The following is a 19,227-nucleotide window of genomic DNA, read 5'->3' on the forward strand; positions in this document are numbered from 1 at the left end:
CTCCCCAGTGAAGCAGGTCTGATGTTTAATCAATGGGGCATCAAAACATTCCCTCACTAACAATTACAGAATAAAAGCGGATGAACTGGCTTGTACAGGACACCTCAGCCTGTTCTCACTCCCGAGGCATAATACACTGACGATTTGTCAAATCCGGAGGAGTTCCTGAGGAACGCGAAAGGTGACCTTCCGCGTTCTTATGCTACGCATGGGTTACGGATGAAATCCAGCAGAATGAGCTCCCGCGGTAATACTCAAGTGTTTTCTGATTTAAGTAAAACGAACATACATATGTAGATTCATTCCAAACAGTTCTCCTGTTTCCTCATTATTACACAATGACTACCATCGTCTTGCAGCCGAAATCAAGACCAGCAAATGCTTTGGTGGGCCTGTGTTAAGTGTAGTCTCAGTTTCCTGTTCTTCGCTAACAGGAGGGGCACCCGGTGTGGTCTTCTGCTGCTGTAGACCATCCGCTCTTCAGAAATGCTCTTCTGCATACCTTAGTTGTAACAAGTGGTATTTGTGTTACTCTTGCCTTCATATCAGGTTGAAGCAGCCTGGCCATTCTCCCATGACCTCTGGCATCAAAGACATTTTCACCCAGAGAAATATCTCCAGCTCACTCAGTGTTTTCTCTTTTTCTGAACATTCAGTGAAAACTCCAGAAATGGTTGTGTGTGAAAATCCCAGTAGATCAGCAAGTTCTAAGATACTGAGGTGAGCCAGCGAGCCCAGCTGGCACCAACAATCATGCCAAGTCATTTAAATCACCTTTCTTCCTCATTCTGATGCTAGCTTTGAACTTCAGCGGGTCGTCTTAGCCATATCTACGTGTCTAAATGCACTGAGTTGCTGCCGTGTGGTTGGCTAATTGGATATTTGTGTTAAACAAAAGTTGAACAGTTGAACAGGTGTACCTAATGAGGTGGCCGGTGAGTGTAGAAGTCAGGGAGTTTGAGAGAACATTCACATTCTTGTTTAAACTTGAGGGGGTGATTATTTCACAAGAAGAAACTAATTATTTTCCAAATCAAACTTATTTAAAATAATAAATGACTCTGCAGAATAAGTGCTATGAAGATGAGATCATAATCCACTATCAAATGTCAAGTATCAGTGTCTTCCCCTGAAGATATTATATGATATTCTCTCTCTTCTCTGAATAGCTCAGCTGAGTCTTTCTTTTAGCTCTGGCTAAGTTTTCTTCCTAGAGACTCAGCCTGTAATCCTAAGGTGGTTTACTGTAATTACCAAAGACATCAAGCTGTTCCAGGGACTCCACTTCTTTAAACGTCTGTGTCTTTCTCCTTAGTGAAGAAAGGCAGGCTTAGTTTTTCCATTTTTTTTTTTTGTTTTGTTAATGTACTATCCTCAAATTAGAACCAGTGAAGCTGACTGGATACACTTAATGATAGAGCCTTTGTCTGAACGCTTAAGTGTAAATAAATTACGCAACTGCACATCATATAATTTTCTGCATTTAAAATAGGAGTGGCATGAAAATAGATCAGCAAGCTGCGAGAAAGTAAGAGGCATCGTTTACAAGCGCTAGTTGTAATTATATGGAGCGCTTCTCCTCATCTAAGTACATAACATCAAAGGAATTTATAGTACCAGTGAGAACATGTAAAACACAAAGCAGTCCAAATATACATGTGAGCTCAACGCAAGAGCTGAGCATATATTACTCACCCCTGTCTAAAGTCCTAACCAGAGTTATTTTACAGTGAGATCACTCATGTGTGACATGACCACAACTTCCATTATTGTCAAGCTTTTCAGTGTGGGAGAAAAAGAGGCTTTAAAATAACCTACACACTTTATAGTGCACAGTGTACAAAGGTAGCAAAGAATAACAAAAACCATTTATGCATGAAAGCCAGTGCGTGTTTGTCGTGGGTTGAACCTTTCCAAAGAAGCTACCTTTGGAATTTTCATCAGAAGTTTGTTGACCTCCAGGCGCTCCTCTCACAAAGCCGCCGTTCTATATTTACAACAGCCTTCATTGTATTTCGGTCATGTGGACAAAGTGGTTACTTTTATGCAGGTGTCGTGGAGCAAACAAGCGTGAATGACAAATAATGTAACAGTGGTGTCTGAAGCCAGGATGCAAAACAGCAACTGGAGCGGAAGGACATTGTAGGAAAATAATAATGTGGGATTATATGGTTTAATCTCTAGTTTAGTTTGTCTATAAGGTAAAGTCATTTCCCTTAATCCCACACCTTCCTGGGTGCAAGTGACAACAGGAAAATAGAGCCTCTGATAGCTTTAGGTAAGAGGTCATATGGCGGGATGTTTTATATGAATTTATGATCACCTAAGTTAGAGTGTTAGTGAATTGTTACATGTTCTGTTTGATCCAGGGCTCTCATATTCTAGATGCTAAGTAGAAAACTTATCTGGGCTGATGTTTCAGTCCTGGCGTCAAAATAAAAGTTTCAAAGCCTTTGTTACTAAATGCAAAAGAGATTGAATAAAACATAATTAAAGCAAATTAACATAAAATGCAGTTACAGCAGTTTTCCTGTAAATCCAATTACAGCGGGATATATTTGCTGTTACTCAACCTGTTTACAGTGTAGGCCTCAAGAGAGGTGGCTCCTTGCAGGGCAGGATGGTTATTAAACAGGACTATATCCTCTTTGCAGGTCTAGCACAGAATTAGCTGTGGTGTAGAAGAAGCAGATCCTGCACTTTCAGCACTGTTGTGTTACTGGGACATATCACAGGGAAGTGCAAGAGAAACATTTTTGACAAGACAGATGAAGAGAGACGGCGTATGGGCTCCTTCTGGAAGAAGATCAGACAGGGGGCTGGACACAAAATGCCATGGTCCAGGAGAAGTGCCACCAAATACCTGTCCGATGGAGGTGGCATCAACTTCTCAGAGGTTAGACAATATTTAAATAAAATGTGCTCGAAAGCAAAGAAGCCATCACCATGCACTTGAATTTTCCATATAATTTTGTTACACAAGAACGTAAAACGTTCAATTCAACGGAATCCGGTCAAATTACATGTAATTAATTGGCATACAGTCAGTTTGTACCAAGCATGTGCTCTTTATTGCTTAATTATATGAGTAAATAAAACTTTTATTTTATATATTTACATATTTTCAGTTTTTTATTTTATTTAACCTTTATTTATACATGCAATCCAATTGTTTCAATATAAAAGAGACTAACTAAACTAACTAAATGAAAATCGCGAAAATTGTTTACACAATATTAAAACGGAAAAATTCAGATGCATTTTACTCATATTTATTTCTTCATGTTTATAAGGGCAAATAATGATTTTTACATTGTGGCAAATAAGACATAGCCATTCATTTATATTCATTCATTCAGCATTAGTGACAACATTGTATTCATTCATAAATAATCCATTATAAGACAAGAAACCTTAATGATTGCTAATGTGCCTTGAAAGAGAAATGTGTTAAATAGCATATAGGTCGAGTAGCGTTAAGATACTCGTCATCATATCCACTATTATTATTATGGGAAGAAGAAGAATATCCCGTGTCTAGGAAAAACACTGAAATATGAGTAAGTATACAGACAGCTTTAAGCCCAAAATAAAAATGGTCATGTTGGAAAATATGTCAGCAATTGTAAATATGGGCTACACCGTGGTTCAGTGCATTCCACTTGCATAAGGTAGGCAGGTCTGCTTTACTTTAGCACCTGGACAGTCAGACAGACGGCAGAGGGAGGCAGAAGCGCAGCGGGGTCCAGGTCTCTCCACCTCTCCACGGGCGTGTGTCGTATTTAACAGTTACTCGCGAAGTGCAGAGTCTGTAAAAACACAGTACTCAAAGAAACCGTGTCCAGTAACTTTGGACAGCTCTGATTTTTCACTTATTTTTATGTGTTGTCGACACTTCCCGACGAGAAGATGAGCGGCGGCGTGACGCGGGCGGTGGAAAAGGGAGAAGAGGACGACGAAACTAAAGTGAGTGATGCTGCGTGACACTGGTTTAAAAGCACTAACTACTAAGTTTAGCGTTGCACTCACCCGGATTTCATACTGGGCACATTTTGGTCCACAATGACATAGTTCCCATTAGACTTCCCAATTTTTAAGAGCAGTTTTTCATATGAAAGCGAAACTTTTACCCGCAAATAAGAATAATAATAACAACCTCACATGAACTATGTAAAATAATGTGACGTTAAAGCAAAAATCTATCCTTCCTCATCCTCGTTCACCATATTTGCATCACGTTTCCTTTGCTGAACACAACGCAGACTGTTTTTATAAAGATGGCAAATCTAACAACATCACTTAAGATGAGACTTAGGATCCTTGGACTGATGTCTATATTTCTCTAACAGTGTGGGGACATGATCGTGAACATTTTTAGTAATACTTAATAAAAATTTGAGTAAACGCTTCTACTCACCTTAGACCGCCAACACTGTTAATTATAAGCTACGACTATTTAACTAATGACTCTTATTTTAAATAAATAAATAACTCACCTGTGCTGAGGTACTCAATATATGATGCAGTGTTTACCTTTCTTGTTGTTTACTTAAAAAGTGGAATAATGGCAAAAGATGTGGGCTGACCACCAATGCTGAAGTCACTTCAATCAAGGGACACGACAATAGTGTAGATCACGGGTGGGCAATTAATTTCCCCAAGGAGCTGCATGAGAAACTATTTAACTGGTGAAATTAACCAATATTCATTTCATCTCTTTATAAGCTTCTTAAGGAAATTAATTACCCACCTTTGGACTAAAAACTTGCTGCTGTATCCTATAGAAGCTGCAGAAAGAAATTTGACTACTATAAATAAACTATAAATAATGCTAACTGCAGCACATATATATTTTAAAGCAGAATTTAATAGCACATATGGCAATCCAAACCAAAACTGTGATGCTGCACCTGCATCAACAACTTCTAAAGGTAGTATACTTCTCATGTCACATATAGCAATATTCCTGGTGTATAAGAAATCAAAATCTAAGCAATAAAAGCATTTAAAGTAATTCCAAATGTTCTGTGATTTCAAAGAATAAAAAAATCTCAAGCAAGTCCAGCCACTGTATTGCAGTGCTTCTTGTTGCTTGACTTTAGTTTTATTAATAACTTCGCCTGCACAGAAAAATAAGCACTACCATTGTAGATACACCAATATTGCTCTCATGGGCTCAGGAAGTGGAACGGATCCTCTTCCAATCAGAAGCTGGTTCGATCCTTGGCTGCTCCAGTCTCCAGTCTTTCTCAAACTGAGTTGCGTGTGAATGTGTGTGTATGATGTTTACATAGAAAGCACTTACATGTATAAAGAAGTGCTTTTGGGAATGCTTAGAGTGATCAAGTAGAGAAGGGAAGTGCTACACATGAACCTTAACCGTGACCATATACAATAAACTTTTTAAGAATGAACTGATGTGTTCACACAAGGGAAATGTAAACGCTATCAACTCATTAAACACCAGTGAACAATTATAGCCTCTAGCCGTGTTTTGTTTTTGTTTTTTATTACAGATACAGTAACTGTAATCTTTCGAGCCATTGTAGAAGGATGACAAAGCAGGTGACCGGACATTCAAGAAAGTCAAATTTACAGGGAACTCTGAGCGTCACAGCGCTCATTAAGAATGTGCCGGTACTTGTTGGTTTGGTAGTTAAGTAGAAATATGATCACTGGCAATCAATCAGTTTTTTTTCTTCCAACTGTCTTGCGCATTGTTTTCTTGAGATGCTTCCTTGTAGATATAAAATGACAACTATTTATTGTGAATCTGCCAAGTAAAACATTAAACATTGCGTGATGCTGTCAAGATCTCGGTTAAATTAATTTAGTGCTTTAAATCAATGATTTCATACGTGTCGAGTCCTGTTGTGATGCCACATGTGGTGCATGGTGCATGGTGGCAGCGCGAATGAACAGATAATTTGTTTATAAAGACTCTTGGCAGGAAGCAGAAATCTTTCCCAACAAATGCTGTTCAAGCTTTTCTCCCTCTACTGATAGATCTGGTGCAACAAATTCATATGAGAACTGTTTGTGGTTTGGAGGGGATCTTGTTTGTGTGGACTGTTCTGAGATCGTTCTTGACTATAGTCTCAGCAGATGCATGCAGCTGAGAAGACAGCAGTGTTTTCACATTCAGTTAAGTAACCGGTGAAATAAATTGCTGAAAAAGTAAATAAAAGCAACCAAATTATTTCATTTTCTGAATTGCCTCTTCACAACCATGCCTGTCAAATAATACGATGTGTTTGTGCTGATATGCTGTGCTTAGTTTTCTCCAGATGTAGTGCTTTGCATTAGGGCCAGACATCTTAATTTTGGTTTAATCTGTCCAAAGAACATTGTTCCTGTCTGTGTTTTGTCCTGCCTCCTTATGTTCTCTATTCTTTTATCTTCTCTTCCCTACCTCATTCCCAAACCGGCTGTGTCAGATTGCTGCCTCTGTTGGAGATTTCTTCCTGTAAAAAGAGACTTTTTCTTCCCGCAGTCACAAAGTGCATCTTCATATGGGGTTACTGAGTTTTTCCCCAGAATACAAAATCTTTACTTTTCAACATAAAGCACCTTGAATTGACTGTTCTTTTCCCCCCGACTTTTCAAAAAGAAAATCCACCAATATAGCCGATATTAGATTATTTTACATCATAAAAATGTATTTTAAGGCCACCTAATGTGAAAGAGTTACAGCTATGACTTTTTAGAATAGGTTTAGTGCCATCAGAAACAATTTAAGGCGGTTTATTGTAGTTTTATAGCTAGAAGTAAAAGTGCAATGTTAGTTTTTTGTCTCAAAAATCTTCCCAGTTTTCTTATTCAGAGAGCCTGAGACCCACAGGTGTCGAACTCCAGGCCTCGAGGGCTGGTGTCCTGCAGGTTTTAGATGTGTCCTTGATCCAACACAGCTGCTTTAAAAGGCTAAATGACCTCCTCAACATGTCTTGAAGTTCTCCAGAGGCCTGGTAATGAACTAATAATTTGATTAAGGCGTGCTGACCCAGGTTGAGATCTAAAACCTGCAGGACACCGGCCCTCAAGACCTGGAGTTTGACACCCCAGGATAAGAGCCTTTGGGTATATTGTATATTGTGTACTGTATATTGTATATATCAGGCAGAGAAAACATGGGTTTTTTCACCTTAAACATGACCTCAAATAACCCATTTAAATACATTTAGAGGTTTATTTTGTATTAAGTAATGGTAATGGTAATTTAAGGGTAATTTTAGGGTCTCTTGTGTCATGTGTGTGAACATGATGTGAACAACAAGCGCATTCTAGGTAAGGTTGTTATTAAAATACCTTAGCTGGATTCCAATGTGGTTTTCTTAGCTCCACGATATACTTGGAGAGCGACGTGGGAGAGATCGCATGCAAGTCTTTTGTTTGTATTGCAAACACGTCTAAAGGTTATGTTGGCACTACTTACACATCAACAAAAACAACTGAATGACAATGACAGCTGGAAGACAGTGAACCGAGGTTAAAGCAGCACTTAGAAGTTAGTGAAAGAATATGGGGATTTTACATATGTTTGTACATATATCACTAAATCAGAGCACGTGTATATATGACTTTTCCCTATGTTAAACATGAGTAAAAATGCTTTGTTGATACTCTATAAAAGTAGAAACCCCATATTGTTTAAAATTGTGAAAATGGTCCTGCACAACTTTCCAAAGACTAAATATGTCAATTGATGATTTTGTACTGTCCAACAGGAAACCAGAAGATTTAGATCATTAGTTTACTAACAAAAAATAACAAAGAAACCATAAAATAAGCATGTTTAAGAGTCCTTCTTAGATGGTCTGCTGTCTCCTCATTTGACAAAACAAATGATTAGTTGATTGTAAGTTGAACTGTGGCTTCATTATAAGCTTCAAATGGCCACGAAACACATTATGTAACAGAATATCAGGATTAATATCATTTAGGAGATGTGCGTACTAAGTCAAAGATAGCTGGATAAACATGCACTAACATGAACATATTTGGTCGGTGCAGCATTTGACCTTTGTTTGCATGGTTTTGTTTGCTCTGCACACACGCACCGTGCCAGTAACTCGTTATATAAAGATACTTCATTAATCTCTGTTATGTAACTCTTAACACATTCCTCAGTGTGCTGCAAACTACCACTGTCACTATGTGGCAGATAAATGAGGTCATTCCTCATGCGTATGTAACCCATGTGAAATACAGGGCTGCAAAATCCCTTTTTGTAATCTAAGGCTATAGCCTGTTATTGTCACAAGGGGCGCTGTGATGCAGTCTTGTGTTCTGACGACCTTGTGTCTAGTGCACAGGAAGTATTACCTCTCTCTTCCTGTGAGATCTTCCCTCTGATGGCGGTCAAGTACGTGTCGGAGCGCATGGAAAAAGTATCTTGGTATGCAATACTGCAACCCGGTTAATGAGACCAGATTGTTTTACGTATAAATGGTACTCTTTTATTAGGCCCCGAACTCTGACCACAAAGGGAATAACGTCTGTCAAGTTATTTGTGTCTGAAAATCCCGGTGAGTCACGTGCTTTCGTTAGCTACCTGTTAAGTTAGATAATGTATTTCACTAGCCGATTCAGCTCAGAAACCTTTGAACAAAAACCAATCGGGAGCTATGAGAATCTGGCGTGTTGTTTCACTTCTCCTGTTGTTCTTTACAGTGTGTTATAAGTGTTGAATGCTTTGAGCTAAACGATGCCGATGCTAGATGCGATGCTAGCTGCTAATAGCTGTTAGCCACCCCACCCCGCTGAAGCCATATTCCGATCGGGGAGGTATTCAAGTAGAAGCAATAGCTCTGTTTATATTAGAATGGTTATGTCTTAATAGATATGAGCATATTTCAAGTTTAATAGTATTTGCACTGAATTAAGTTACATTTGCTTGTAAGCCTTAAGGATGAATGTCGCTTTCATTGCTATGACTGTTTACATTACAGTTTAAGCTGCTGATGTTCTTTGTTGTGATGTAATTTTGATAAAATTGTTGATACTGGTACAAACAAGTTACTGTAACTCTTGTAACTTGGTAAAGCTAAAGGGAATGCCATTTGTGATTAATACATTTGGAAAAGAAGTTAATGAGCTCATGTTAAGAACACAAAGTGGGAAAAGAAATTGATTGTTCTGCACTGTTTGTGTAGATTGGTTTTTTTTGAACTACTAGAAGAATTCTGGAGAACCACTGACGGCGAGAACAGCCCAAATGAGATCCTGGATGATCGTGAAATGGTGTGGCCAGCCATGCGATCGGATTGTGGGATTTGCCTGAGAAACTGATTCAAGCAACCCTGGATTACAGATAAGCCCTATGCACTACTTTTCCTACCCGGATAATAGGGTTTGCACACTGACAATTCCCCCTACAGTACACCTGTTTGGGTTTTCAACGACTTTAAAGGACAATTCAGACTGGACAATTCAAACTTCACAACAGGAACACTTTAATCTGTTTCATTCATTCCCAAGAGCTCTGATACTGTTCAGTATAAATCTTCCATTTAAATGTCTTTATTTTGTTTTGTTTTACATGTATTCACCTTTAAAATGCACTATTAGTGTGCAATTTGGGTTATTGTGTTGTATATGTATATAAATGGTACTGAGGCAATAAAGGTCCCAGTTATTCACTTCCAAGCCAACTCCTTTTGTGAGTCCCCAAAACAAAACCTCCTCCTGAACCTAGTAAGATGTCTAGGGTCTCTATTTGAAGTGAGAGTGTACTGGTCCTGAGTAGAGGCGCTACACAAAACGTGGCGAGCCAGCCAGGAGGTTTAATTCCTTTTATTTTGGAAGTTGAGCAACTGGTGCTTTCATGCCTTTTGGGTCAAATCATTACAATTGTCCATGACATTCTGGGTTGGAGCAATAAGACAACATGGATGTAATCCAAAGTGAAGGTGTCAAAGTACCTAACTCTGTCCTAGTAGGAGGGTTAACAGGCGATGAGGTTGACAATGAGGTTATTGATTACTTAGGGCAGTTTGGTTCTATTGGAAGAGTAATCAAAGTAACTAGCACAGAGGCACAGTTTAAAAACACAGCCATTGTGGAGTTCCAATCAGGTGAACCAGTCCAGTTCCTTAAGGATAGCTTGCCTTGCAAAAGACAAAGCCGTAACCCAAGTGTTGTCCATCATATCCAGCTTCTGTCTGCGCTGTATGCTGCAGACAGGGGTTCATGTTTAACCCATTCTTACCTAACTGAACTGAAAGGGCTTGCTAAACTGAGTGGTGCAGATTTTGAGAAGGTTTTACTAGATGAGCTGGCCAGAATGAAGAAGTCCACTGAGAGTGATCCCGCAGTTGGGCCAAATGTAACAGTGCCTAATCAGAATCTGCAGCTCACTAGTGACACAGACCAAGATGAACCAGCCATCATAGAGCATCAAAGTCCTCTTAAACTGGGCAGTGATTTAACCCACTTGCCTGAGCATGACTCTCACTCATCCTCTCCAAGTGTAGAAGTGACTCCCTCGCACAGAAAAACCACTATCTACTTACCACCTGAACAGCTCACTACACCTGAAGTACAGAGAGTAGTAGTTGAGCATGTCATTAAGAACAATGAAATGCCTTCTCAAGGTCATGCAAAGCTCAGGCCCTTCTCGGGGAAAACCCCTTGCTCTACTTTCGAAGCTGATTATGATACGTGGCGCAACAATGTTGAATTCCACCTCATAGATTGTACCATATCTGACAAACATATGGTAAGGAAAATAGTTGAGAGCCTTCTTCCACCAGCTGCTAACATTGTAAAGCACCTTGGTCCTAACGCTTCTCCCCATGACTATCTCAGCCTTCTTGACTCAGCGTATGGTACTGTTGATGATGGGGATGAGCTTTTTGCCAAATTCCTGAGCACAAACCAGAACTCAGGTGAAAAGCCTTCTGCCTATTTACAGCGGTTGCAGATAACCCTGAGTAAAGTCATTAAAAGAGGTGGCATCACTACAAATGATTCAGATCGCCAACTGCTTAAACAGTTTTGTAGAGGTTGCTGGAACAACAGCTTGATCACAACCTTGCAGCTTGAGCAGAAGAAGGACAAGCCACCTTCATTTCCAGAGTTGCTCCTCATGCTACGTACTGAGGAGGACCGGCAAGCAGCAAAGTCCAGCCGAATGAAACAGCACTTAGGCATTTCTAAACCTAAGGCACATTTGAACTCCCTTGAAGTAGGAGAGTATGTCACTGATGATACAGACGTATCAGCTGTTAATGATAGGCTAGTGCCTTTTGATGCACATAAGTTAGAAAGGAAACTTGCAAAGCTACAAGCCCAAGTGGCTTCACTGAAAGCATCAGCTATTGACAGTTCAAGCCAGAACTCTGACAAGCCAAATAAGAAAACCAAACCTAAGTTCAAGATTCTTCCTAAAGAGAAATCTGACCCAAGTGAGACTAAGCCCACTAAGAAGCCACGCCCATGGTACTGCTTCAGGTGCGGCGAGGATGGTCATATTGCTCCCTCTTGCAGCAATGAACCAAACCCTGAACTAGTTGAAATGAAACGTAAGGAGTTCAACCAAAAACTACAAGTCTGGGAGGAACAGAATATGTCAGCTTTAAACTAAAATCAGTTTCTGGGGAGGGACTACCAGGAACTGAAAGTAATCATGAACGTCCCAAACCGGAACCTCAGAGCAAAGTATCTTCTCTCTCTCGTGCAGCATGACCCCAGATTAGGTTACCCAAGGGACTTGTAGGACAGAAATGTACAGCAAATGTTACCGTGTCGGGAGTCAATTGCAGTTGTCTCCTTGACACTGGGTCTCAAGTGACCACAGTGTCCGCTTCATTTTACAACACCAATCTTTCAGAACATCCCATTCAGCCTATCAGTGGCCTGGATGTTGAGGCTGCTAGTGGCCAAAATGTTCCTTACTTGGGATACATACCCATCAGCCTTAAGTTTCCAAAAAGCTTTATTGAAACTGAGCCTGAGGTTTCTAGCCTTGCTTTAGTAGTACCTGACTTACGCTCTAACTGTGACTTGCCTGTGCTGATTGGGACAAATGCACTTGATGTTCTGTACGACGAATATTGTCAAGGTAAAGATCCCAATGATTTGTCGTCGGTCTATGGCTACAGGCAGATCCTCCGTACACTCAAGGTCAGGAGAGAGATAAACCTAGCCGGAAACGATGGCTTTGTAACTCTTAAGGGCAAGGTGCAACACGTAGTACCAGCTCAAGGGAGGGTCCTCCTTGAAGGCTGTGTCAGATCCAGCAGTGCTGGTGAATGTGCCATTGTTGAACAGCCAACGACATCCACCTTACCAGGGGGAATTTTTGTGGAGTGCTGTCTTGTCACTTTGCCCAAGAAGCATCCTCATAGGTTACCTATATGGGTGAGAAATGAAACTGAGCATGACGTAACACTGCCTTCTAGATGTGTCATTGCAGAGCTCCATAGTCCTGCAAAGATATATGACGAATCACCCATTTCAACCAAAAATGATGACACTGTGAAATGTTGTAATGTTACTGCACAGCCAGTTGATGAACCTGCTCACCCAGATTTGACATTTGACTTTGGCAATTCTCCCCTCCCGCAGGAGTGGAAAGAGAGGGTTACCCAGCGTCTAAGTGCCTATGCTGATGTTTTTGCCCAGCATGATTTGGATCTTGGACATGTATCTAAAGTCACACATCACATAAACTTAAAGGACGAAGCACCCTTTAAGCAAAAGTCCAGGCCAATCCACCCAAATGATTATGAAGCTGTGAGGAAGCACTTGCAAGCACTCCTTGATGCAGGAGTAATCCGTGAATCAGAGTCCCCTTATGCTTCACCGATTGTGGTGGTTAAAAAGAAGAATGGAGAGGTCCGTCTTTGTATTGATTATCGTAAGCTCAATGCGTTAACAATACGAGATGCGTACGCACTTCCAAACCTTGAAGAGGCTTTCTCAGCCCTTGCTGGATCCAAATGGTTTTCAGTAATGGATCTCAAGTCTGGTTATTACCAGATTGAGATGGAGGAATGTGATAAGCCCAAGACAGCTTTTGTGTGCCCCTTGGGATTTTACGAGTTTAACCGTATGCCCCAGGGGATCACCAACGCTCCCAGCACCTTCCAGCGCTTAATGGAACGGTGTATGGGCAGCCTCAATCTGAAAGAAGTTCTGGTGTTCATAGATGACATCATCGTGTTCTCCAGCACTTTGGAGGAACATGAAACCAGGCTTCTACGTGTCCTTCAGCAACTGAGAGAATATGGGTTGAAACTTTCTCCCAAAAAATGCTCCTTCTTCCAAAGTTCTGTGCGATACCTAGGACACATCGTGTCTACCAAAGGTGTAGAGACCGATCCTGAGAAGGTCAGAGCTCTCAAAACCTGGCCAAGACCCCAGACGCTCAGTGACCTCAAGTCTTTCCTAGGCTTTGCAGGGTACTATCGACGGTTTGTGAAGGACTATTCAAAAATTGTCAAACCCCTGAATGATCTTACCAAAGGCTACCCACCATACAGGAAGGGCAGAAAGGTGACACCCGGTCCTAGCGGATACTTGAACCCTAAAGAGCCTCTTTCCAGCCGTTGGACACCTGCTTGTCAGGAAGCTTTTGAGGTAATCATAGAGAAACTGACATCAGCTCCAGTGCTTGGATATGCTAACCCAAAATTACCATACGTCCTCCATACTGATGCGAGCACCTCTGGGTTAGGGGCAGCCTTGTATCAAGAACAGGATGGTGAAGTGAGGGTTATTGCCTACGCAAGTAGAGGACTTTCACCCAGTGAAAAGCGGTATCCAGCTCATAAACTGGAATTTCTTGCATTAAAGTGGTCCATTGTAGAGAAGTTCCAAGATTATCTCTACGGGAACACATTCACGGTTTTAACGGACAACAACCCATTGACCTATGTTTTGAAGTCAGCCAAGCTTGATGCTGCCAGCTATCGCTGGTTGGCCGCTCTCTCCACCTTCGACTTTAATATTAAGTATCGTGCTGGTAAGAGCAATCAAGATGCAGATGGCCTCTCTAGGCGGCCACATGATACTGTGGATGATGACTATGCTTCTCTTGAAGAAAAAGAGCGAATGAAACAATTCGCTTCCCATCATCTCTCTTCATCTCCCAACAGACAAGATGTGACAGCTGACACATTCAGTGTCTTGTGCCACCGTCATCTCTTAGGTGAATCTGACAATAGCCTACCTTCTATCACTTTGGTAGAGTCCCTTGCTCTACATACCGATGCGGTGCCAGACGTCTACGCAGATGATGGAACATTAGGTTGTTCTGTCATACCTACCTATAGTGAGGTAGAACTCCAACAGCATCAGAGGTCTGACCCAATTATTGGGTATGTGGTCAACATGTTAGAAAATGGAGGTGAAGCAAATTCCAATCCGAACTCTGCATCCTTAGAGCTTAAACTAATGCTCAAAGAGTGGAAACGTTTGGAACTGAAAAATGGTCTCCTCTACAGAACCCGCAAATCAGGTGAAAATGTCACCTTTCAGCTTGTCGTCCCTGAGTCTTTAAGGTCCACCATTCTCACTTGCCTTCATGACGACATGGGGCATATGGGTTTGGAAAGAACCCTCGACTTGGTTAGGTCAAGATTTTATTGGCCTAAAATGGCAACTGATGTAGAGAGAAAGATTAAGTCTTGCGGACGTTGTGTTAGAAGGAAGACCCTTCCTGAAAGAGCAGCACCTCTTGTGAGTATCCAAACAACCCGTCCCATGGAACTCGTATGCATGGACTATTTATCCTTGGAGCCTGACAGTCACAACACCAAAGACATTCTGGTCATAACTGATCATTTCACCAAATACGCTGTTGCTATGCCAACAAAAGACCAAAAGGCTACAACAGTTGCGAAGTGTCTTTGGGAGCAGTTTCTGGTGCATTATGGTTTTCCTGAGCGCCTGCTTAGTGATCAGGGCAGGGATTTTGAGTCACAACTCATTAAAGAGCTCTGTGCCCTAGCTGGTATCACGAAGGTGCGCACCAGTCCTTATCATCCACGGGGAAACCCAGTTGAACGGTTCAACCGAACTCTTCTTGGCATGTTAGGAACTCTACGAGACAAAGAGAAAACTCATTGGCGCGATTATGTGAAACCACTAACTCACGCCTATAATTGCACCAAGAACGAGACCACTGGGTTTAGCCCATACGAGTTAATGTTTGGTCGCCAGCCGAGGCTTCCCGTGGATATTGCATTCTGCCTGCCAGTTAAAGATGGCTCTCCTACATCTCACTCTCAGTATGTGAGAGCTCTGAAGGCTCGCCTTCAAGAGAGCTATCAGATCGCTGCCAAAAACTCTCAGAAGGTTGCTGAACGGAATAAACGCCGTTTTGACAAAACTGTCAGGGAGTCAACTTTGGAGAAAGGTGATCAAGTGCTAGTGCGGAACCTGCGACTTCGGAATAAACACAAACTTGCAGATAAGTGGGAGTCAACCATGTACAGAGTGGTGGAAAAGATGGTAGACCTACCTGTGTATGTTGTACAGCCTATGAATGGAGATGGTCCTATTCGAACTCTTCACAGGGATCTCTTACTCCCTTGTGGTGACTTATCTGAAGCTGAGGAAGTTGACCAGGTCAAGCCAAAGAGTTGCAGGCCAAGAACGAGGCGCAGTCAGCCTCTGTTACTGGAGGAGCAATCAGAATCTGAAGACGACTCACCTGTCTATCCTAGGCAGTCTTCTGTCATTCCTGGAAAGTTGGTTCAGGTGTTTGAAATCCCGAAGAGACGACAGCAAACAGGAAAAACAGTACCGGAGGGTAGTTGTATACCAGCTATGCCAGCAGACTGTGTAAACCCTCAGCCTCAGGATGGGCCTTGCAGAGGCAGCTCCCCTTTGCTGCCTGCAGAGCCTGTAGGGGTACCTCCTGAAGTAGCTGAAGGAGAGGAGCCAGATGTTGTGGCTGAGCAACACCCTACTGAAGACGATGTAACTTTACCAACTATGACTAATCAAAAATCAGCTGTGGCCGAAGACAGCATTGATGTACCGTCCATTGATGTAGAGGCTCCTATAGCTATGGAAACCATTGATCTGAACCCACAAACCCCTGAGGTAGTTCTGGAGCATAAGGAAACTGTTGACAGTGGAGAAAAAAATGACCATGTTCGTAAGTCAGAAAGGACACGTCGACCACCAAGGCGCTTCCATTATCCTGAGTTGGGAAATCCCTTAATTTCCTTTGCGCAGAGCCTCATAGAGAGCTTTAACCAAGCACTTTATACAATAGGTGACTATGAGAGTTCATCTGTAGACCACAGCGTGACGCATGAAGGGGCTCATGCTGGGTCAAAGGGGGAGGGTGTAACCCATGTGAAATACAGGGCTGCAAAATCCCTTTTTGTAATCTAAGGCTATAGCCTGTTATTGTCACAAGGGGGCGCTGTGATGCAGTCTTGTGTTCTGATGACCTTGTGTCTAGTGCACAGGAAGTATTACCTCTCTCTTCCTGTGAGATCTTCCCTCTGATGGCGGTCAAGTACGTGTCGGAGCGCATGGAAAAAGTATCTTGGTATGCAATACTGCAACCCGGTTAATGAGACCAGATTGTTTTACGTATAAATGGTACTCTTTTATTAGGCCCCGAACTCTGACCACAAAGGGAATAACGTCTGTCAAGTTATTTGTGTCTGAAAATCCCGGTGAGTCACGTGCTTTCGTTAGCTACCTGTTAAGTTAGATAATGTATTTCACTAGCCGATTCAGCTCAGAAACCTTTGAACAAAAACCAATCGGGAGCTATGAGAATCTGGCGTGTTGTTTCACTTCTCCTGTTGTTCTTTACAGTGTGTTATAAGTGTTGAATGCTTTGAGCTAAACGATGCCGATGCTAGATGCGATGCTAGCTGCTAATAGCTGTTAGCCACCCCACCCCGCTGAAGCCATATTCCGATCGGGGAGGTATTCAAGTAGAAGCAATAGCTCTGTTTATATTAGAATGGTTATGTCTTAATAGATATGAGCATATTTCAAGTTTAATAGTATTTGCACTGAATTAAGTTACATTTGCTTGTAAGCCTTAAGGATGAATGTCGCTTTCATTGCTATGACTGTTTACATTACAGTTTAAGCTGCTGATGTTCTTTGTTGTGATGTAATTTTGATAAAATTGTTGATACTGGTACAAACAAGTTACTGTAACTCTTGTAACTTGGTAAAGCTAAAGGGAATGCCATTTGTGATTAATACATTTGGAAAAGAAGTTAATGAGCTCATGTTAAGAACACAAAGTGGGAAAAGAAATTGATTGTTCTGCACTGTTTGTGTAGATTGGTTTTTTTTGAACTACTAGAAGAATTCTGGAGAACCACTGACGGCGAGAACAGCCCAAATGAGATCCTGGATGATCGTGAAATGGTGTGGCCAGCCATGCGATCGGATTGTGGGATTTGCCTGAGAAACTGATTCAAGCAACCCTGGATTACAGATAAGCCCTATGCACTACTTTTCCTACCCGGATAATAGGGTTTGCACACTGACAATTCCCCCTACAGTACACCTGTTTGGGTTTTCAACGACTTTAAAGGACAATTCAGACTGGACAATTCAAACTTCACAACAGGAACACTTTAATCTGTTTCATTCATTCCCAAGAGCTCTGATACTGTTCAGTATAAATCTTCCATTTAAATGTCTTTATTTTGTTTTGTTTTACATGTATTCACCTTTAAAATGCACTATTAGTGTGCAATTTGGGTTATTGTGTTGTATATGTATATAAATGGTACTGAGGCAATAAAGGTCCCAGTTATTCACTTCCAAGCCAACTCCTTTTGTGAGTCCCCAAAACAAAACCTCCTCCTGAACCTAGTAAGATGTCTAGGGTCTCTATTTGAAGTGAGAGTGTACTGGTCCTGAGTAGAGGCGCTACACGTACATTAAGATACTAACAGATCAAAGAAATCATTAAATGCCCAAAATTAGCGTGACATTCATACCCATGATGAGTGTATGTAAAATTGTAATCACAACTGCTTTCCTTTGTCACATTCATCAACAAAAGATGTTAAAACAAAAGCTCAGTAGGTTCTTATGTTTAGACTCGAGCTGATCATTGTAATATTTGTTTAAATTCAACGCCAACAAAGTTTTTAGTCCACAGTTCTGTAGGGGAGACCGGGGATAGTTGTAACGTGGGTCAGTTGTAACACTTCCAATTTCTCCAATCAGGGCTAAGTTTCAAATGATGTGACTCATCCTGTGCATGCCCAACTCAGTTCTGCTATCACATGTGAAAAAGCAGCACATTTTGTCAAAAACAGACAATTTAACACCAAAAAAAGTAATTTGTATGCCAAAAAGTAAGTTTTTCTACTTCATTTCAATTTCTAATAGCATTATCTGCTTTGCAGTTAAACTCATCAAACTTAAATTATGTTATTTGTATGTCTATGGGGATATATTCTGTGTAGGTCTTTAGTGCTAATGTTTTAGCCATTGGCTGTAATGTTAGCTAGTTCATGGCTATAGGAGTCTGGGTCAGTTGTAACAGCAACAGTCTGGGTTAGTTGTAACAATAATGCAGATGTTACAACTTACCACACTATTACTTTAACTTATATTAAACAAGTTGGGGCAACGACATCAGCAGAGAGAGATTCACTGGTCGCTTTTGTATATGCGGTTAATGCCATTGGCAACACAATTCCTCCACTGTTTGTGTTCCCACACATACATTATGCAGACCACTGTGTCAGAGATGGACCAGTATGAAGTACTGGTAGTGGAAATAAATCAGGATGGGTGCACGAAACAGATTTCCTCATCTTTCTGAAGCACTTTGCAAACCACACCAAGGTAAGCCATGATAAAAAGTAATGGAATTGCGATGCTGGTGAACAACTACATTTTTTCAGGTTCATTGTTATGTTCAAAATTGGTGCAAGAGTTGTAGGTTATAATGCCCACTGAGCCAATGAGGCCAAACTCAAGGAAGACCAACCAAAATTAATGAAATATTCAGTTGCAGAAAATTCCATAACTTGTCTTTTTTGGGGGGTTGGGATATGTTCAAAAGCTAGATTTCTGCATTCTGTCACACACACACACAGCTACATTAATGGCTCTAAGTGCATTCATGTGTTGAATAAACAAAGATTACATATTAATATTTTGTCAGTACCCTTATTTCATTGTGTTACATTTCACCCCAGGATATGTTACAACTAACCCAGACTATGGGGTTAATTGTAACATTTCACTCTTTGTGTTTGAGACCATACCATGCAA

General features: G+C 41.1%; 2 protein-coding genes across 2 annotated transcripts in view; both read left to right on the forward strand.

Moving 5' to 3' along the window:
- The first annotated feature begins 2,659 nt into the window (after nucleotides 1–2,659).
- The window catches only part of tuft1b (tuftelin 1b), a 30,812-nt gene continuing 14,244 nt past the window's right edge, over nucleotides 2,660–19,227 (forward strand). Inside the window, exons 1-2 of the mRNA XM_085262194.1 lie at nucleotides 2,660–2,896; nucleotides 3,910–3,966. Of these exons, the coding sequence (XP_085118320.1) occupies nucleotides 2,786–2,896; nucleotides 3,910–3,966 (168 nt within the window). The 5' untranslated portion in view covers nucleotides 2,660–2,785. The remainder of the gene's footprint in view (nucleotides 2,897–3,909; nucleotides 3,967–19,227) is intronic.
- Nucleotides 8,339–11,584, forward strand: LOC146549144 (zinc finger CCHC domain-containing protein 12-like). The gene is made up of 2 exons (XM_085263311.1): nucleotides 8,339–8,395; nucleotides 8,464–11,584. Exon 2 carries the CDS (start codon nucleotides 9,887–9,889, stop codon nucleotides 11,582–11,584), a length of 1,698 nt encoding a protein of 565 aa, XP_085119437.1. The 5' UTR covers nucleotides 8,339–8,395; nucleotides 8,464–9,886.

Source organism: Mchenga conophoros, linkage group LG22 (assembly GCF_057382185.1).
Source record: "Mchenga conophoros isolate Kocher_MC1m ecotype Shallow Benthic linkage group LG22, M_conophoros_male_GT1.1, whole genome shotgun sequence".
In the NCBI taxonomy this organism is placed as follows: Eukaryota; Metazoa; Chordata; class Actinopteri; order Cichliformes; family Cichlidae; genus Mchenga; species Mchenga conophoros.

Bases quoted from the DNA above. Each gene is read 5' to 3' on its own strand.
- LOC146549144 (XM_085263311.1), top strand. From the start codon at position 9,887: ATGGATGTAATCCAAAGTGAAGGTGTCAAAGTACCTAACTCTGTCCTA.